Below are 22,768 nucleotides of genomic sequence, written 5' to 3'. Positions count from 1 at the left end.
AAAAAAAGTCTATAATTATAATTTTATATGAAGTTCAGGGGTTAAAATAAAATTTTACTCTTTCATTAAACCTATTTATCTTTTCAATTTTGTAAAAAAAAAATTATATAAATTTTATGAATTTAATTTTTTTTAAAGAAAATATATAAATTAATTATAGTAATATTATAGTAGAATTCAACTTGTTAAAAAAACAAATATATAATAAGGATAATTTGGTAAAATATACATTCCAATAATCTTTTATTCATTTAACCAAACACGATAATCTTACATTCCTGTTAAACCAACCAAACACAAAATACAACATTCCCAGTAACCCTATTCTTTGTTAATCTTTTATTCTCATTGGCAATCTTACATTCCGTGAACCAAACGCTCCCTAGTGAAAAAAATTAGGAGTTTTAATGAGAATATAGTTTAGGGATTGAGTACGAAAAGAATTTACCTTCATTTAGGTTAGGAGGTGAACTTCTAAAATTTTAAAAAGAGACGAACTTATAAAAATCTAATAGGGAGAAAATATATTTTAATATCTAAAATATATGGTAATTTTAAATTTTGTAAAGGGACGACTAGGGCTGTAAATGAGACGAGATAGATTGCGAGCTACTTGAGATAGACTTAGTCAAAGCTCGATCAACACTCGAATCGAATGAACTCGACTCGAGCTCGACTCGAATTTTTAACGAGCTAAAACAAGCTACTTAATACTCGACTCAAAAAGCTATCGAGCTACTCGAAAAAATGTTATATTATAATTTTAGATTTTTTAAAATTACATTATTAAAAATATATTAAAAATACATTATTGATAATTATAAAATTTTAAAAATATATTTTTAAATGTAATATATGATTTTTGTAGGTTCAAATTCGAGTTTGATTTTGAGTTTCAATCGAGCTCCTGATTTTATTTTGAATTCGAGTCTTTTCGAGTTCTAGTCGAGTTTCAATATTATATTTCGAGTTCGAGATGAGCTTGATAATTATTAGCTCGATAGTTTTCGAGTCAAGTCAAGCATAATTTTAAACTTTTCGAGTTCGAGTCGAGCTTAGCAATACTCGAGCTCGACTCGGCTCGTTTACAGCCCTAGGGACGACTGTCTTCATCTACCCATTTCATCTATCCCTAACCTCATTCAACGTCATATTTAATTTATACCCTCTTTAATGTGTATATATGTAATATGTATACATTTTACATAAAATTTCATGTTAATTGATGGATGATATTTTCATTATTATACGTTCTTCTATTTTCAAAAGAAGAATAAGGGATAGGATCATCCAAAACAAAAAGAAAAGCTTAAAAGTAGAACTTCGACTAATCTTTTGATATTTTGGGAAAATAGTATGAACTGAGAATATTTGATTCATGTTCCATAGATAATAATAGAACAGTGAGAATCCCCATCGTAGTGACCGAATAATATGAAAAGTGCATACAAATATTATTCAGTACTGCATACAAATCGAAGCATATCACAATAACAAATTCTAATGTGACACTAACTAAATAAGACTCCACAATCTCTTATCCAAGCATATAATAATCGAGTTGAACCCCAAGTTCAATTTAACTTAAATTTGTGTTCCAGTCTCGTCATTTAACATTTTTGTCCCTTTCTCTTGAAAGAACAAAAACCCAGTTCAATTAAAGAGGAACTAGAAGATACGCTAAACACTAGAATCTAATTCCATGATAGTGCTAAGGTTCATTGGATGCATGTACTTGGTGGAACCAGTCATGATATGTTGAACAATCAGCCTATTAGCCCTCTCAGAAGGATGGAAAGGATCCCAAAATGCGTAAATGTCTCTGTTCGGGCATAGGTTTGATGCTACCGTACATAGTCCGATTCCGTTGTAAGGCCCTTGTCCACAGCAGGCTACCTTTGATGTAACAAAACCTAGCCAAAACATATTATGCACAAGATTTAGTATGTGTATTAAACCATTGCCAATACATAAGTTACTTGGGTACAAGTCTAACCAGAGATGAACCGAAAGGGTGCCCGAAAGTATGGCGTACCCCTTGGCTTCTCAAGGTTGCAAATTGTCATTTCCATTTATAGCTTCAACAATAAATTTTATGCAGAGACTGGGGGCCAATCGAATCATTTAACTCTAAAAACAACTGGATCAAGAATGACATTTAATTCAATATGGTCCCGTTGTTTTTATCATTTCCCAACAAACGTCCATCCATCTTTTGTATCTACCACATTCACAGTTTGGTGAAGTTATTACTTTTTAAGTTTTTTTGTTTCGTATATGGGTGAGAGACTTAAATATGGTCTACTATTGAAATAGCAACCATTACATAACAATAATGGTATCGTTCAAAACCTTTATAACATGACTACGATATTCATAATTATAGCAATAGCACCCATTATTTTCGCAATTGCGATAATCGCAAAGCAATGGAAAATGCGACTGCAAGCTCAGTTTAAATCAATGACGTCGATAGTTTAGAAAAAAAAAATGAAAAGCTAAAGAAGAAACCGTACCGAATGCTTGAGGGTTACCGATCCAATCCATGTGCATTTCAATTGCATTAACGGCAACGAAAACAGTTGATCCAAGCTGATTGTTGACTTGGTTGAGCATTTGAACAAGCTGGGGGTTGAACAAGGCTGCGGCTCGTTGCAGCTCAACCGCACATTCACCGGCTCTGCTGTGTTGAGCCAGTTCGGCTGGAACGCACCCCAACGGTCCAGTCCCCGTCACCAAAACCCTTCTTGCCCCCAACTCATGTAGCCTCTGCAAAGTCAAATATATTATATTAGGTTTCGTACTCATGTCTGCTATTTAGTTATAGTTACGAGGGTATGACCTTTAAAAGATTATTCAAATAAATTAAGGGTCTCAGTGGCAAGGAAGGTTATTTTTATTAAAGGTTTTAGGTTTAAACAGTTATAAGATTTATGTTATTAATAGATTAGAAAAATTACGAATAGATACATATTTAATAAATATAAGATTTAGATATTAAGATCTATAATCTTCTCCTATATCCATAAGTAGGGAAGTGGCTACAACTCCTAAAATTTTAAAAACTTATAATTTAGATTTTTAAAATTTTCAAAATGTTTAATTTAAAATTTTGAAAACTTTATATTATTTTTAATATTTTTTAATATTCTTAGTTAAACCCACCCATAAATTTTAAAACTTCACATTAAACCTCTCAAAATTTTAAAATTTTAGTTAGACCTCAATTTTTTTGAAAAAATATAAACGAACTCTTCAAAAATTTTAAAATTTTTAATTTAAACTTCTAAATTTTATAAAGTTTTAAGTTGCCCCAAGCTTTATCACCATATTCCTCCTATAAAGTACGAATAGGCCGAGGGGTAAGGACAATCGCTCTCTAAAAATTATCACATATTTTAAATATTATCTGTATTTTCTATTGATAATATATTTTTATCTCTAAAATTTTATAAATTTATCCCTCTTAAAGTTTTAAATATTCACCTCAGTAACATTTATTATCGAAAAAAATAAGCCTTAGCTTTAATTGTAGTCACTGAAAAAAGCATCAAAATTCATCTCGGCCTCACCAACCAAACCAAACTTGATAAATAACAGTAATTCACCCTCTTCTCTTTCTAGACTCCATGAAAACCGGAACAATGAAACTTGTCTCCGTTATTTTATATATATTATTCGTAGTACTTTAATTGGTGATCACATTATGGTATATTTTTTTTTATCAAACTGTACCAATACCTGTTAGAAATGGTAGTTGAGCACAATAAAGATGGAAGGAGAGCAAAATATGAGTCTGAGTGATGGGGCAAGTTTACCATTAGAATTTTCCGATACTCGGAAATTATATAGACGACGTAATCGGGGAGTGCGAATTGCCGTGATCGCGCCGAGAAGGGAACCAAGTAATAGTTGTTTACGAAGTCATTGCCGCCAAGGGTCATTAGAACCAGTGCTTGGTTCACTAGGAGTTGAGTTTGTTGAGGTCCAATAAGTGCACTCACTCGCTCCTGATATTGCCTGAAGTACTCTAACTGCTGGTAGATTCTGATTATATTGACCTACAAAACGTAGCACTATTTTAGGGCATTCCGAAAATAAATCAAAAATCAGTCCGAGTTCAATCCAGTTTCGATTCGGACGCTATCTCCTTTGTAAAAGGAAATCAGACTTACAAATTGAACTCCGGTGTCGTTGAGAATTCCGATTCCAGCAGAAGCAAAGTTGGCACCAACAAGAAGCCTTTGTCCAGTGAGCTCCGGGCTAAGATACGGCAATGTTGGTTCCGAGCCGATTTGCTCACCTAAATAACACGTGAAAAACATTAAAAACACAACAGATTGAACCATGTTTTACTTCAGACAGATAGAAAAACATGTATGAAATGATTGAAAGAACGTACTTATAAGATCTGGGATGTTAAGACCATTAGAGAACCGGCCGGTAGCTCTATGAGTCGGATGGTCTATACCATAGGGGTAAGCATCAGCCCGAGCTGTAGTAGCTAGATAGTTGTTGTTACCGTTATCGACTAATGAATCTCCGAACACGAAAAATGCCCTAGCAGCCTCAGCTTGATGACCTACATTTCCTAATGTAAATAGCAGACAAAAAGCCATAAGAAAGATGAACGAATTATGCATTGTAAATGGCTCTAAGATACCCTTAAACTGTGAAAGGGTAGATAGCACCGTTGCCTATATATAAGCTTTTTGCTTTCCATTAATGCATTTGGCTACCTCTTTAGGAGTTAGATAAGATGACAGCTGCCCTAATACAAATGCCTGGTTAGACTGGCCCAGGGCTTGGAGTTTATCATTCCTCTTTCCGGGATCCATTTTTGGTCTAGTTGAACCCACAACCTTGACTTTCTTGATCATGTAATAATTTTTTTTATTAAGAATGATCTAATAAAATTAAACTTTATCTACGTGATTGATTTTTTTCTTCAAACTCTTTTAATTTTTGCTTCCTTTCCCTCTCTAGATTTAAAGCACTCTCTACAACTACAACCCTATGCATATTACCTGCCAAGTTGGCCCGGATAAATTATAGATATGAGAGACACATTGATGTACTGTCTACACCAAACATCTTATTTTCCGAAACAAAGATATACAAATACATCTTCTTTTACCTGAGGCATGTTGGTTACAAAATCTACAAAATATGGACAACAAAAAGAATATATCTAGTGTCGTAACCGGTTTTCGTCCGGGCACAAATTTTTTTATACTTGGCAGGGAAAAATAATGTGAATAATAAATAATTTGGGAGTCGCCATCGGCCTTTTGGGTCAGGTAGGTCGAATACCTAAAAATTATCTTTTAAAAGAGTTTTTAAGAAAACATCAGTTAAAAGATGAACTGATATGCGTTTATAACAAAAAATTCGTTCTTTTTATTAATAAAAAAGGGGTTCGTGGTCGGTTACGTTTAGGGAAGGATTAGCACCCCTACAATGCCCAAAATTGATACTTTTTAATTATAAATTGTCTCTAATAATAGACTTTTAAGAATTCAAATATATTTAATTTATAATTATGTTATTTCAAATTTTATTACTATAATTTTTAAGAAAATATATTAATTTAAATATATTAATAAAAATATTTATTTATTTAGAAATATCAGAAAAGGACTTCTAGGTGCCTTAAGATAGCTCTTTTCTTCGATATTAAAAAATAAATATTAAAATTTTAATAATTTAAATAAAACTAAATTATAATTTTTATAATGTTTAATTATTTAAAATACCAGAATAGGACATCCAGTTGTTTTAAGACTGCCATTTTCTTTGATATTGAAAATAAATAAACATTATTATTTAAAAGAATATAGGTATATATTTATATGAATAAAATAATAATAAAATAATTATGAAAATAATAATTTAAACATATAAAATTAAAATATAAATAAACAATGAGTAAAATAAATAAAATTAAAATTAAATATAAAAAGTAATAAAACTTAATTAATTAGAGGTCAAAATAAAAGTTATTAAAGTTATAAGGACTAAATACGGTATTTACCCTAAATATATATAAATATACAGACTAGGACTAAATTATAAACTAAATAAAATCGAAAGACCGAATTAAAAGGTTCAAGATTTGATATCAGTGACCAAAATGAAAAGTTACAAAACTGTGGTGGCAGCGGGTATAGTTTACCCACGCGAGAAATTACATATATACCCCTCCCCAAAACGGCGTCGTTTGGGGAGGGGTTTAAAATCCCCAAAAGACCGACCCTTAAGGGTCGGCTTCTCATTTTCATCTTTCCTCTTCTCTCTCTAGCTGAGAGAGTAGAAAAACTCTCTCGCCTCTCTCTAGATTTCTTTCACCGGTCGGCCACCACCAACGGCGCCGATCACCACTGCCGGTCGCCACCAACGGTGGCCGGAATTCCCAAATTACCCTAGAGTGTAGATCTCGACCTCCTAAGGCCGAATATGGCCTTCGCTTGTCCTAAAACGCTTTAGATCGTTCTAGATCTAAAATAAATCAAAGGTTTTACCTTCGGTTTACAATGATTTCGGTGGTTCCAAACGGTTTGGAGGCTTTTATGATGGTAAGATGCTCATTTTCCTCTTCTTTCTGGTTATTGGGTGTTGATTTGTTCTCGTATTCTGCTCTCTGTTTGGTTGCTCCGTGGCTGTTGGTCTCCTCTCTGTTTTTTGTTCTCTGTTCTTGCTGTCCGTTCTTTATTTTTCAGGTGAGTCGAGGCTTTTATAGCCTCGACGAAACACTCCTCGGACCGGTCACAGAAGGGTTTCTCGGTGAGTCACCATAGCTATGGTGGTGACTCACCATAGAGCTCGACGTGGGGTGATGACGAGGCGTTTCTGAAGGCTTCTTTGAGGCGGCGGTGTCGTGGCTACAGCAGGGTGAAACACCTGGTAGAGGCGTCGGCTGCTGCTGGAGACTATTAGAATCATCAGAGGCGGCTGGAAGCTGAACCGTTGGCTGGGGCGACTAGAATTTTTAGAAAACCCTAAAAGGGTTAGGGTTTCTCGATCTGGGCCACCAAGTTTGTAATTGGGCCCCGATTTTGGCCTGTTTGTAATAATAATTTAATAATAATATAATATAATAATATATACAATATTAATAATAATAATAATTTTAATAATAATAATAAAAACAAAATGGAAAAAAAATTAGTGTTTACAGCTGCCCCTCTTTGCTTATTCTTGTGTTAACAAGAATAGAGCAAAGACGAAAAAATAATAATTTTTTTCATTTTTCTTCTTTTGAGTAAGACTGAAATGTTGAAAACATCATTCTAGAGGTCCTAAAAACACCATGCACTGTAGGACTTACGGATGACCCTAAGGCTTTAAAAACATCAAAAATCTCCCGAAGGCTTTTTGTAAACATCATGCACTGCAGGACTTACAGATGACCCGAAGGTTTGAAAACATCAAAAAGCTCCCGAAGGCTTTTTGGAAACATCATGCACTACAGGACTTACAGATGACCCGAAGGTTTGAAAACATCAAAAAGCTCCCGAAGGCTTTTTGGAAACATCATGCACTGTAGGACTTACAGATGACCCGAAGGTTTGAAAACATCAAAAAGCTCCCGAAGCTTTTTGGAAACATCATGCACTGTAGGACTTAAAGATGACCCTAAGGCTTTGAAAACATCAAAAAGCTCCCAAAGACTTTTTGGAAACATCATGCACTGCAGGACTTACAGATGACCCTAAGGCTTTGAAAACATCAAAAAGCTCCCGAAGGCTTTTTGGAAACATCATGCATTGTAGGACTTACAGATGACCCTAAGGCTTTGAAAACATCAAAAAGATCCCGAAGGCTTTTTGGAAACATCATGCACTGCAAGACTTACAGATGACCCTAAGGCTTTGAAAACATCAAAAAGCTCCCGAAGGCTTTTTGGAAACATCATGCACTGTAGGACTTACAGATGACCCTAAGGCTTTGAAAACATCAAAAAGCTCCCGAAGGCTTTTTGGAAACATCATGCACTGCAGGACTTACAGATGTGGGAAATAGTTTACTAAGTAAAAAAAACTAAGGAAATCGTTTTCTTACTTTTCAACAATTTCATTTTTAAAAAAGATTGAATGAGAAACTATGGAAATCGTTTTCTCATTATTTTTCAAAATAACATGTTGATTGGGTAACATGCCCCAATCTCAAGATAAGGCTGTTGGAAATAGTTTACTAAGTAAAAAAACTAAGAAAATCGTTTTCTTACTTTTCAACAATTTCATTTTAGAAAAGATAAAATGAGAAACTATGAAAATCGTTTTCTCATTCTGTTTTTTTTTTAAATAACATGTTGATTGGGTAACATGCCCCAATCTCAAGATAAGGCTGTTGGAAATAGTTTACTAAGTAAAAAAACTAAGAAAATCATTTTCTTACTTTTCAACAATTTCATTTTAGAAAAGATAAAATGAGAAACTATGAAAATATTTTTCTCATTCTGTTTTTTTGAAATAACATGTTGATTGGGTAACATGCCCCAATCTCAAGATAATGCTAATTTTTGTGGATTGCATCCATCTCTTCTTCAGATGTTTGCGTGATTCTTGTATTTATGGTTTTGAATACATTCTTCGTGTAAGGTATTTTTTCCATGAATCTTCTTGTTCTTCTGAAGATCTGTAAAACTTCATGTTTGAATGCACTCAGATGTATCAATGTAATGCATTGTCTATTGTGCAAATGATGTTCTTATGAATGCATGAATGTTGATGCAATCTTCATTTGACTTCAAAGTGGTGAACTTGGTCTTCCTTCACTTCATCATTTATTGCCAGGGTTACCTCTAGATATCAGTGTAGAAACTTATGTTATCAAGCTTGCATTTCTGCAGATTCATCTGATCAACTTGTATCGTGGTGCCTTCTTTGCTTCATTTAAGTCTTAGAAGAAATGTTTCATTTATGGAACTCTTGTCGTAGTCAAAATTATGACCCCGATGCTCCATTTTGTCTTGGATAAAACCAACTTTATTTGCTTGGACTTGTGTAGAAATCCCATAAAGCTTTCATCTTTGAAAAGAGAATCTATCATCTTTAAAAAGAGAATCTATCATCTTTGAAGAGTGTAGATGTAGATATGTGACTCAGCGGGGATTAATTAGGGGAGTAGAATTTGTTCTGATTTGACTCTTGAAACACATCATAAGGAGAATTTATCTCAATTCCTTTCATGTCCCCACATTTAAATCAGATCTCGAATAAAGCAACTTGGACCATATCATGTCGAGATTCTTAACAACAACCTGTAGTTCAACCTTATTTGGTACCACTAGTTTCTTGTTTAAAATTTCAGTTCTCCTTCTGTGGAAAGAAATCTTCATCTTGTATCAATAAAGGAAAACCATATGATAACAACATTGGTTCAACACCATAATCACTGGTTCATAAAACATTTGACAACACATTCTTCATCTCCTGAGGCTTCTGCTCGAATTGCTGGTCAATAAAGCTCTTTGCATGGTGTTCAAAGTTTTTGTATGATGTCACAAGACCATTTGAGAACAAAACTCAATGGGGATTCAAGTGTGATGTTGGTATGACCAAAAAGTTGGTCAAATTCACAAGATATGCTGGCGTCGAATTGAATAGAAGACACTAATTACTCTTGATATCATCTCGGGCAAGGGCAAATATAATATTGATCACATTTTCTTCTGTAATGAGCATTGTAGAAAGTAGAAACACTTCAGCTATAAGATCCATGTACATAAAGATATCCGTACAAATTCTTGATGCTGGGGATGAAACGCACATGATAAACCAAATAGATGAAAACTCGGTTCAGTCTAGCTGGCAATGATAACCCCAGTAACATCGGGAAAGAGCAATATACATGAGCTTCTCTCTTCAATGTCATCAAGTAAACAAAACTGATGTGAAAAAAAACTTCGTAACCTCAACAGTATGGTTGAAACTAACTGACAGAAATCTCAAAGAAATATTTTCAATTATCACCGACACACAAAAGGCCAAATTCAGATTTCGAGGTCTCGAGGAACTGATCATTGGATCGAATGGTCTACAAATAGACCATCTTTATTCATGCAACCATGATGTAGCTTAACAAAGAACATACTGTCATGTGACACATGGTTTAAGAAGAATGGGTATTTGAAACCATACTTGCTGAATAAATATTTGTTCAACAACAGGACCCTAATGCAACTGCCTGATGAACGATGCAATTATGTGTAGTCAGATTGACTGTTATTGCTTCACCATTTTCATTCTTCATATATTTCTGTCTTATTGGAAATATTTGTTCAAGGTAATGATCTTTAACACATAATGATACGGGCCTTCAGCATGTCCCAGCATTGCTGATACGAGCATTCAAAAATGCATCAACAGTCTTAATTCTGATTGAAATGGGTTTTCAACATGCCCTGATATTTGCTTTTTGTTAATATGAGCCTTTGAAATGCCCCACATGGATCTGTCTGAAAGAACCTTTAAAATGCCCCAACATTTGCTGATACAGATGTTAAAAGTGTCCTCAACATTATTTCTTGTTGAGATGAGCCTCCAAGAATACCCAAAATGCCCCACTATTCTATTTCTGTTTGAAATGGGTCCTCAAGATGTCCCTCTAGATTTGTCTGAATTGGGCTTTTGAGATGGCTCAATATTCTGCTTCCGATTCACTCTCAATGTATGTTTGACTAGAATATCATGATCCTCATGAGGTCCAATTTTGACAATGCACTGTTATGGGTATTTGTGGCTTTATTCGTACCCCAAATCTGTTTATCTTGAATACTCTCATTCTGGTGTTGCTGAACAGTAGCGTTGTCAAGTAACTGAAGAAATTTTCTTCCTGTTGTCACAAACTTAAGAAGTACTCAATCATTCTGACAAAAATGTCTGAGATATGTATCTTCTGAATGAGGTGACCATTTTCTGTATTTGGAGGGATTTAATCAGACAGAGCAGTAAAAATAGCTTGGTAATCCGTTCCAGGCTGACATAGTGGCTTATCATCTTTCAGTGAAGGCCATCTCTGAAATATACTTTTCCATAGGAGAGAAACCAATTTATGCAAACAGTAATCTGATGCACTGGCAAGACTACACATACAATGGTACATGCTCTTGAAAAATCCACATCCATGCAATATGTTGATTATGATAACAACTCATCTGATTATGAAGCGATGTTTCAGGATGATTTCACAGATATTGATAGTTCTTTATGATACCGAGGAAATCCTGAATTCTGATTCTGATGAGGAGAATAAACTGTTATTCTTGACGAAAATGGGTACTCAGAAGCTGAGACTTCAATAGCCATGAAGAGATGTGGTCTGAATTCATCAATTGCAGAGTTGACAGATTCTGAATTCATCAATTGTAGAGTTGACAGATTTTATATGTACTGCTCAAATATCAAAGGCTGCTGATGCACTTCTTCTGGTAGAAGATAGGAAACAATTATGCAATGACCCTAATAACAAGAAAAGACGAAACTCTGGCTATGAGTTTTGGAAAAGGAAGAAACAAAGGAAGCTTGAAAAGAAGCTTCTTAATGAAGACGATCATGCAGTTCATCTTTTAATTCCAATGATTGGTTCTGGGGTTCCTACCGAACCAGATCAGATAACTCGAAGAACACTTCCAGAAGATGCTATTGGGTCTCCTTATTTCTACTACGAGAACGTGGCACTTGTTCCAGTTAATGTTTGGACTGGAATATCATAGTACTTATTCGATGTAGAGCCAGAATTTGTAGTTTCGAAGCATTTTCATGCTGTTACACTGAAAAGGGGCTATATTCATAATCTGCCAATTGGGAACAGATTTCCTCTTATCTTGTTTTCTCCACGCACTATACATGATATTTTTTCCATTAACAAAGAAATGATGGCCTTCCTGGGATCCAAGAACAAAATTGAACTGTTTACAAACATGTACAGGAAGTGCCAAATTGATAGAAAGGATCCGTAAGGCTCTTGAAGCTTATGACAATGATCCACCTTTGAGTGTCCAGAAGTATGTTCTTGATGAGTGCTGAAAATGGAATCTGGTATGGGTTGGAAAGAATAAAATTGTTCCACTTAAACCTGATGAGGTGGAAATGCTTCTAGGTTTCCCTAAAAACCATACACGAGGATCTGTATAGAGGCATGTTCCATGGTGGTATCATTGTCCTGTCTCTTTTCTCTGGGATCAATGATGCAGAAGTTGCCTTTTACTGTCTTGGCATACTTTTGAAAACAGATGTGCAAGAACTGAATGATGATCGGTTGGAGCAATTGATGAATAGATTTGTCGAATTCGACCTTGTTATCGGTGGCATCCAGCGTAACAACCTTAATGGAAGCACTAAACATCATCAGGATGAACTAAAAGATTAATGACTGCTATGACAACTGTTTCTTCTTCTGCTCCAATATATCTCACTCTTTTCGACTCATGGAACGGTTTAGTTGACAGTAAAACTGGTCATCTTCAACTTTTGGAATCCTATAACCAATGTTACCCTATATAAAAGGCCTATAAGGGCAGATTCTGTTCCAATGTCTTATTCTGTGCCATAAGTCCTCAAATTCAAATTCAGCAATCTTCTGAAGGACATAATGGATATTATCTTGACAAAGAAAATGATCAGCATAGAAGAAGTAGCAATAATGTATCAAGACTTGAGCCAACATAACGGTATAACCAGAGTGCAGGTAGTGACTTGTTCATGGCTCTATGATGTAATCTTCTAGAGAACATGAATTGATGGTTGGGGAAAATAATCTGTCTGGTGATGCTTATCGCCCTCAGCATGAGATAAACGATAATCTTTCTTGATGAGCTACTAATAATGTCATAGGAGAGTGTCACAAGTTTAATTCTCCACACTTTCTGGCTTCTCAGACCACTTGCTTTAAAAAATGTGAAGTGCTTCATTATTCTGGCCTCGTTCATTCTTTTTCTACAACAGAGGTAGAATAAGCAACAGTTGCTTCAAGGACCTTCCTCATTTGAAACTGTCTTGTTTGAAAATGTTTTTTTCTCATTTCTTTAATGAAGAATGAAAGAATTTTGCAAAGTATTACCCCTTTCAGGTTCACAATATAATCAAACCATAAACAATAAGTTTAATGAATATCCAATAAATCAACTACACTTTTAAATCATTCAAAAATCATAGTCCTATGGCAAGTGTCAAAATTATTGACTGATTTGAGGTGTAGGTTGATTTTGGTAAAGTAGGTTCTTTCAAGTTGGTTCAGTATGTCGCTTCGGGCTTCCACTAACTTGAAGAAATGGTTGTTATGCTCATCTCGTAGAAATACTTCTTGATTCCAGAATATCAGGAACGTCTTTTGGGATGTGTGGTGCTTCATTAAGAGCTTAAGATTGTCTCTTATATCGTTGTTGCACCATTCAATATTCGAGCCTCCTTTTCAGGTTTTCAACTCGAATCTTCCTTTGGTTTCAAGATGTTATCTTGAACCCCCCTTTTATCATTTTTTATATCATGCATTAAATATTTTAAAAACCAATTTTTGCAAATAAAAATCAATCTTAAGAGGCGGGATGAATTCTGAAGATATTCTCTCTTAATTGGATGCCTTCAATCTTGCTTTGCTTGACTTGGATCTGCTTTGCTGGGGATTTTTCTATCATCTGGATCCCTCTAGACTGCCAAATTTTTTATCCATTCATATTTTCTCATATCTTCAACATTTCTTACTCTTCTTGCTGAATATGAATCTTTGAACTAATTGTACTTGATCAATTTTGTAACTTGAGGCTCTATGGATCACCCATCTTGGTTCAAATTTTTCTTCCTTTTTTCTTTTTTCCTTCTTTTTTCCTTCTTTTTTTCCTAGCATAATACTTCTTGACAGAATCTGAGTTTATTTGATTTCTCAGAACTTTCTTTTTCATTTCTACCAAAATCAATGCTTCTCCGGAAAATGCCCTTTTTTTTACAACATATGACATTTCCCAATTTGGTATTCATTTCCCATGTAAATCTTTATGTATAGGCAATATTCTTTTAACCACTAGATCGCTCTCTTGTTACTATCTCATATGTACTTTCTTGTTGTGATATTTTATCATCCATTTCTGATACATCTACCCATGTCAAATAGCTTTCAATTGGTTCTCATCAATAAGGTTTAATTGATCAAATCGAAATTGTATACATTCAGTCTTCTCCAATTTTTCCTCCTTTAGGATACAAAATAATGGGATCTCAACTTCAATTGGTAATACTACTTCCATCCCATAGACTAAACAATAAGGTGGTTCCCCAGTAAATGTTCGCACAGTAATTCAATATGCATATAAGGCAAAAGGTAGCTTCTCGTGCCATTCTTTGTAAACTTCAGTGGTCTTTGTAATGATCCTCTTAAGGTTCTTATTTGCTCCTGCAAATGCCCATTCATCTTTGGGTGATATGACACTGAGTTGGCGTGCTTGATCTGTGCGCGAAGTTTAGTCATCTCATACATAGAAGTCCTTGTAAAAAGAGATATCTCCAGTTGGATGAATATTCAAGATTAATTTTACTTACATGAAAAATGTAATTAATGCATGATATATTTATTTCAATCAATCACTTTTTTCTTTTTCTTTGAGTATGCCCTAATCACTCGAAATTATCTTTAATAAGTTGGTCCATGATGCCTCATATCGTCTCTTCTTGTAGTAAGATTTATGGATAATTGAAAGTTTGGTTCTTTTGAGGTCTTTTGGTTTATGATGGTTTTGTGTTTGGAAGGACAAATGTGTGACTTTTAAAGTCATGTATATGATGGAAGGTAGTATCATAAACCAGTAAACATCTGGATTTGGTCTCTCAAAAGTAGGTAGAGATATTTCTTCAGTCTCAGATAATCGTAGTGTCCGGATTTGGTATTGTAAGGATCAAGTAATTGGCGTTGGATGGGATATGGAAGATATAATTTTATCACTTGCCAAAGATCTATAACTTTTGAAAAATTAAAAGAATATTTACTCTACTTGATACTCAATAATCTCAAGGTTAAAACTTGATTCCTTGCTCATAACCATAAAAGCAATACACATTTATTTATTGCACAAAAGGTGGAGAAAGGAAAAAAAAAACAAGTTCAAACAAGATGCTGAAAATAGAAAGTACTACAGTGGTAGATAACACTTCCACTTATTTATGCATCATGCCTCATTATTCCTATAATGTTGGGTATGTAATAGGATCAGGGTTATTTTCTTCATTCACCCCCCATTTCTTGATTATTTCTTGTGTCAAAACCCCTTTGTCAACAAGCATCTCAATTTCTTTTAATAGTGGCCTACAATTGCCTGTAGAATGCCCCTTTACCCCCAAGTGGAAATTACAAACATTATCTTGATCATAGCTATGAGCAGAAGGGTTTGATATCACTTTAGTTGGTCTTGGTGTGATGTATTGACCTTTAACCAAATGAGGATACAAGTCTGAAATGGAAGTTTGGAACACTTCCAAAGTTTTTCTTGATCGCATGACTTTCTTTGGTCAATCCGAACAGTTACTTGCTCTTTTTCTTTTGCAATTGTGAGGACTCTGGATGCGACACTCATTCACATGATCAACTTTTGCTTTTTGATTCGTCAGTCTCTTGGATGTGAGTTTTGAGTTTTCTTCATTGATTACACTCTCAATTAATTTTCCACTTGTCACAAGATTATCAAATTCATTCGTCGGATTTGCATGCATTAACTCGAAGAAAGGCGCTGGAAGGGAATCACGAAACATACGTGATATTTCTTCTTCTAATATGGGAGGTTAAACTTGTGCTGCCACTCCTCTCCATCTTAAGGCATATTCTTGAAATCTTTCATTGATTTTCTTTTTTACTCTTCGAAGATCCATACGTGTTGGAGCTAAGCCTTTAACATATCGATATTGTCACAAAAATACATCAGCTAGATGAACCCATCTCTTGACCTGTTCTTGTGTCAACTGATTATACCAGACTACTGCTGAGCCAACAAGGCTATCATGGAAAGAGTGAATTAACAGATCATCAGAAATTAAATATCCTTCCATTTTTCTGCAAAACATTCTCAAATGGATTAAGGGACAACTGGTGCCATCATATTTTTTCAAAATTTGGCATTTTGAAATCATGGGGAATAACCAAATCTGGAACCAAACTGAGTTCTCTTGCTTCTAGTTCTTTGTGGGAAGTATCAACACATTTCATATTTCTGATTGCTTCATCCATCCTCTCGAATCTTTCCTCATATTGTGAATAATGAACGAGGCTATTCTTTGGGTTCAAGTGGGATGCCCCAGAGTATATCCTTCTTGACTCTTCATTCTGATAGCATGGTTGCTCTTTAGCAGTTATATTTTCTTTATCAGATGCCACATATTGAATAATTGGATTTGATCCATCTGGTACTGAATCTGATGTTTCTTTCCTTATATCCTGAGGTAACCCTGTCAATTTTTCTAGCCATTGATCTTGTAGTCCCTCATAAGATTGCTCCATTGTTTTCATGATGATGGTAAAGTAATATGAATGAATGATCTTGTTTTTACTGTTACAAAACCTTTCATAGATTATTAACATGTTTTTATAATTAAAGTACATAACAATACTTAAATAAAAATGTGAAAAATACATAAATGGAAAAATAAGAATGCAAAATGTGCAATTCAAAGGCAAACATAAAAGTATGAATGCAAAATGAAAAACGCAAAGATGCAAAATGAAAATGCATATATGAAAAGGTGTTACTCAAGAGTTAGAACATATTTCATTAAACACAAAAGCTTCGGTACATCAAACAAAACTTTTACATGTAGGGGATAGCTTTCACTCCTAACTTCTCTATTTCCCTTAAAAGCCAAACTAACTTCCACTCATTCTCAGGTGTAGAGTTATCAATATGCTTTAATTCTCTTGCGAAGCCAGCTATGTCCGCCAGCTTATGAGCCACATTATTTGCTTGAACAACAGCTTCCTTCATGACAGTGTCTTTTTCATTCATCTTCTGTGTCCATTCCCAGAGTTGTAGGCAATGTTGCTCATTTTCCCTTGTAAGGAATCTTTATGGTTACAGAGTTCTCGTACAAGATCTCCATAATCATCTAAACATTTCTTCAATGTCTTGTTCTTGTCTATAGTGGCTTTTAATTCAGTATCAATCTCATGCTGATGAATCTGATATGATGCTTCCATGTTGGTCATAGCACTATTTAACCTTTGATTTTCGACTTGACATCTTTTCAATTCACTAACAGACGTATTGCATATTTCTTCTGCAACTCGTGAATTATGATAAAACCTCTTGACTCGTCCTTCATGTATGTTACAGTTCTTCTTCAGTTTGGTGACCCCTGTTATCCACTCTTCTGGGGTGTTCCCTATACCAGTATTTTGAAAGGCTTGACTGACCTTCTGGAAATCTTCCTGTATGCTTTCCATTTCGGTTCTCAATTTATCGTTTTGATCATTCAAATGACATATTTGGGCTTCGAATCTCAGCAAATCTTCTTCTCTCTGGGCGCCCCTACTGATACTCTTACCTTTGAAGACTTTTGGTATTAATCTAGCAGGACCTTCGGTTACCAAACTAGGTCGATCATTTACCATAAATTGTAAGGTTCCATGATCCAAAAGACTTTGGACTCGACGTTTGAAGGCAAGACAATTCTCAATGGTATGTCATTGAGCTCCGACATGATATTTACAATAAACGTTGATGTCATACCAATTTGGATACGGAGGTTGGAACGGTTTTATATAATATGGATCCACTTCTCGTGCTTCAAGTAACTTCTCATACAACTCTTTATATGATATGAGGATAGTATTAAGATGAGAACCACCTTTTGTCTTGGATTGAACATGAGTTTTAGATTACATGATTTCTTCTCATCTCTGGGAGCTTTTACAGTGGTCACCATTTCTTTGGTATCTCCAGATGATTTGTGAATACAAATGATGATTGTCTGCAACTTCTCAAATTGGTTAGGATCAGAAGTCCCTTGTATATCTGACATTGCAGGGTTAAGTTCATTGAGCTCTCTCTCTTTCTGTGCAGGAATCTCTTCTCTTTTGGCCAAAACAGATATTCTATCCATCATCTTGGACATCTTCTCTCTTATTTCTCGTATCTCCTTTTTCTCTTCAATGGGCATATAATCTTTGGGTACATAGCTCTCCTCTATCTTTAGAGTTCCCTCAGGATGTCTTTTCTTGGACGCATCATATTTTGTTTGATCATAAAACTTTTTGTCCATTTACGATTTCTTTCCAATATGATGAACAGTCTTTCAAGTAAACACCTTTTGGTTATGTCATGATCATACAATGTAAACAAAAGAAATCAATATAAACAAGTTTAGAGAAAAGTAACATGCATGAAAAAATAAGAAAAAATAGAATAGTTAGTACCAACTAATGGAAAAAATCTATCTATCAAGGTATAAATCTTAACCTCATAATTTCTAGTTCGCATGCATTGTTTGAAAAATTAACCTAACCGCAAGATTTCTAGTTCGTATGCATTTATTCAGGAAAAAGAAAAGGAAATAAAATAAATTAAAAGCTAGAGCTTATTTCTCCTTTGTGTATACCTACTAACAAAATTTTGGCATGGTTTCAGATTGGGAGAGTTTCTAGGGTTTATTATATGCAGGTTTTCAGTTCTAGGAGTAAAGGTACTCAAATTGTCCTTGTTGATGCCCCCTTGGGCTGTTAACCCTCAATCCTAGTCCATTACAGATTTAAGCGGATCGAGTTCAATTCGAGGGGACACATTTCTCTATACCTGACACGGAGAATAAATTCTCACGAAGACATAGAGCATATGAACCCCAAAAGTTACTTGCTAGGTCTGACACAGAGAAAAAATTCTCACGAAGACGTCGCGTTCACTCCCTCTTAAAAGGGACAAACTCAATTATAGAGCTTTATGTTATGCAATGCAAGTGTTGTGTGTGAGGAGAAATGTTCAAACCTCTAACAGATAAATAAATAATGAAATAAAATACTTGCAAGTAAAAATTAATATAACTACTATAAAAATAATAAGCATAAAAATTTGAAAAGAAAGAATTATAAATTAAATATATGAATTTTTAATTTATGAGACAATTTATAATTGTTTTTTAAAAGCCTGATAGTCCCCAGCAGAGTCGCCAAGCTGTCGTAACCGGTTTTCGTCCGGGCACGAAATTTTTTATACTTGGCGGGAAAAATAATGTGAATAATAAATAATTTGGGAGTCGCCATCGGCTTTTTGGGTCAGGTAGGTCGAATACCTAAAAATTATCTTTTAAAAGAGTTTTTAAGAAAACATCAGTTAAAAGATGAACTGATCTGCGTTTATAACCAAAAATTCGTTCTTTTTATTAATAAAAAAGGGTTCGTGGTCGGTTACATTTAGGGAAGGATTAGCACCATAGCTATGGTGGTGACTCACCATAGAGCTAGACGTGGGGTGATGACGAGGCGTTTCTGGAGGCTTCTTTGAGGCGGCGGTGTCGTGGTTACAGCGGGGTGGAACACCTGGTAGAGGCGTCGGCTGCTGCTAGAGACTATTGGAATCATCAGAGACGGATGGAAGCTGAACCGTTGGCTGGGACGGCTGGAATTTTCAGAAAACCCTAAAAGGGTTAGGGTTTCTCAGTCTGGGCCACCAAGTTTGTAATTGGGCCCCAATTTTGGCCTGTTTGTAATAATAATTTAATAATAATATAATATAATAATATATACAATATTAATAATAATAATAATTTTAATAATAATAATAAAAACAAAATGGAAAAAAAATTTGTGTTTACATCTAGAAACTAGCGACCATTCATTAGAAACATGGATAACAATGAAATTACAAGAACAAAAGTATTGTATTTGTGTGTGTTTAGTTCAAGGTTATGTTGATTAACAAATATCCACGTAAGTTTAGAATCTGAAAAAAAAATATACCTCATAATATATAAGTTTCTATAAAAATAAAATGTATGTATAAATAAATAAGATTTATATAAATATATATATTTCTAACTTCATAAATTTTATGAAACTTTGAAACTTTCATGTTGTGTTGTCTTCGAACAAATTTTGTAATAGGTTACCGGTTAACTTCTAATCAATATTTTAATAACGATTAACTGTTAGTGGTTAATTATTTTTAATGGTTAGTTTACGATTAACAAAATTAGTAACCATCATAATGATTAACCGGCCGTTTAAGCTAAACGACATAGTTAATCAACCATGAACACCCTTAAGCGATGTTATTCTCTATATCATAAGAGGATTATTCAACATTAAAGTGATATAATAAAGTTAAGGTTAATTAGACTCCGGTAATTAAATAAAATATGAGGCATATATGTGTATATACCCAAATAAGTATTTTCTGATTGATGATGAACTGAATAGAAATTAAGATTAATGTGAACTGTTCTTTATTAGAGTTATGGTCCCAAAATTACACGTGAGTTAACTTTTATGATATATTGTTCTTAAATTAGTGAGTGTCTTTTCTCCAAAATATATGTGTGGTACTTTGGAAGAACAAAATCAAAGACTCAATATTTCAACATCATGATTCAAGGCTTTTTATTCACAATGAATTTAGCTACGCTTTTGCATTTAATATATTATTTTTGATAATTTGACATAAAAATATTAAATTTTAAGTTTGGCAAAATACAAAAATTAGTCCCCCGAACATTTATCAGAATGAACATTTTAAACTATATTCTTTCGTTGTAGCACTTTAGCCCCAATGTTTCAATTTTTGGTCAAAATGTTCCTACTGGATGGAAACTATTAATTGAATAACAATCAACGCATGCTGCTGATGTGATATTTTCACATGTGCTAAATTATATGTATCACGTCACCTAAGGTGATGGCGTATCATGTGCCATGCCACTCAAGGTGATGATGCTACTTGGTGGGAATTTGTTAGCAAAAAAAAAAAAAAATCGAGATCACCATAGAAATAGTGCATGTGCAAGAGACAAAAAATTTAACGTGATTATCTACCTCCACAGATGAGCGAAATAAATAATTCATTGTAACGCCTCGATTTCCAAGTCAGTAGTTTCAGGCTAACTTGAGAGAGAGACAAATAAACCCATTATGCATGTGAGAAGCCTTTACCCAATTATGAAGCGAGTTGGGCTTGGGTTGATCCCATTAAAGTTTAACAAGGGATGTTACTTAAATAAGTATAGACAAGGGAGGAACAAAAGAGTAAATAACCCCTAAATTATTTTGAAAGCTGATTTTCCATTAAGGAAGATGATGTAAATGTGTAGAGACTCATTTTTTTCTTCATTCTGCTTTGTCTTTTTTCATACTTTTCTCCTTCTTCATTTCTCTCAAGTGAAAACCAACAAAAGAGACATTTTGATATGTATTCCTTCTTAATTCAAATTTATGAAGGCAGGTTTCAAAATCCTCTTCTTTAGAGCTACAATTTGAGCTCATAACCTTAGAGTTTGGCCATGGTTGGGTTTAGGAAGGATTTTTAGTTTTAAAGCTTGTGGGAGGCTCTAAATCATTCATATGCTTTAGAAATCTCGTTCTTACCTTTCTTAAGCTCCTAGATGAGTTAATAAATCATTTCTATTGATTATTTTAGTGAGAGAGGTGGGTGAAATGCAAAGAGAAAGAAGTGCTTAGGTGAGCTTAAAGTGGTTCCTGTAACTCCTAGGTTTAAGGTAACACACTTCTAACCTTTCCTTACTGCTTGTAGATCAATATGTATGGTTTTGATGCTTATGTGAGTATGAACCATTTGGGTGCATTTGGGGGTTCAAAGCATGAAAACGAGAATTTGTTGTTGTTCATGCATAAAGTGATGACCTTTTATAACCTTTAATTACTTAATAAGCTTTAAACACCTTTTTGGGGGACTTGGGGTCACCTTAGGAGGGATATGAAAAGTTTTAGATGAGAGAAACAAAGTTTTCTAGGTAGAGGGTATAGATACTATGTGAACAGTACCAATATTGCTCGTCGTGGATGGGAAAAATTTAAAGGATTTGTGAGAAGAGTATCAATACCACATATAGGGGTATCAATATTGCTCATGTGGTATCGATACTCATGGGTCTAGTATCGATACTCGGGGACTTGATTAGATTACAATAGGCCATTTTAGTATCGATACTCATGGGAGTATCGATATCGAGCGTAGAGTTTCGATACTCCTAATAGGGGTATCAATATCGAGGTATTTTTTAAAACATCGAATGTAATTTTGGTATCGATACTCAGGGAAGTATCAGTACACAATAAGGGATTACTGATACCCAAGAAGGAGTATCGATACCATCGTGAATTTTTAGGCTATAAGCCTAGTTAGGATTAGAAAGACTAACCTAAGGGGGTTTGGTGGGGGAAACCTTATAATAAGTTTAAAATTGGAACCTTAATGAATTATGTGATAACATAAGATCTTAATTAAGTAAGATTCTATAAGACTTATGCCTTTGTATGATGCTCGGGAAACGATGCAAACACCTGGGTCACTTGTTTGACGATTGTATGATATAATAAGATTTATCCAGATATATCCAATTTAGTGATTGTGCACTTTAAATGCTAGTTGGATTTTGTGCCAACACTATGTGACCCAGACACATCTCGATTACTCTAGAGGAGTAGACTAGCCAGGCAAGGTACCGATGCTATGTGACCTGGACCTAGCTTGAAGTATAGGGGATATGATGATGCTATGTGACCTAGATCTCGCCTAAGGGTGTTGTAGTAAGAAAAAAAGGGTGTGGTTTCTGTGATGTTAGGTAAT

At 34.4% G+C, this 22,768-nt stretch overlaps 1 protein-coding gene across 1 annotated transcript; it reads right to left on the bottom strand.

The window, feature by feature from the left end:
- Positions 1 to 1,431: 1,431 nt before the first annotated feature.
- On the bottom strand, positions 1,432 to 4,674 carry LOC120115351 (GDSL esterase/lipase LTL1-like). The gene is made up of 5 exons (XM_039136081.1): positions 4,403 to 4,674; positions 4,176 to 4,303; positions 3,819 to 4,061; positions 2,517 to 2,769; positions 1,432 to 1,913 (listed from the first exon to the last, which is right to left on the bottom strand). The coding sequence occupies exons 1-5, from the start codon at positions 4,641 to 4,643 to the stop codon at positions 1,681 to 1,683; spliced, it is 1,098 nt and encodes a 365-aa protein (XP_038992012.1). The 5' UTR covers positions 4,644 to 4,674; the 3' UTR covers positions 1,432 to 1,680.
- Positions 4,675 to 22,768: the final 18,094 nt, after the last annotated feature.

This window comes from Hibiscus syriacus, unplaced genomic scaffold, assembly GCF_006381635.1.
Source record: "Hibiscus syriacus cultivar Baekdansim isolate YM2019G1 unplaced genomic scaffold, ASM638163v2 tig00110263_pilon, whole genome shotgun sequence".
Taxonomy (NCBI): domain Eukaryota; kingdom Viridiplantae; phylum Streptophyta; class Magnoliopsida; order Malvales; family Malvaceae; genus Hibiscus; species Hibiscus syriacus.
Note: the sequence above shows the minus strand (reverse complement) of the source record. Positions and strands in the feature narration are given on the sequence as shown.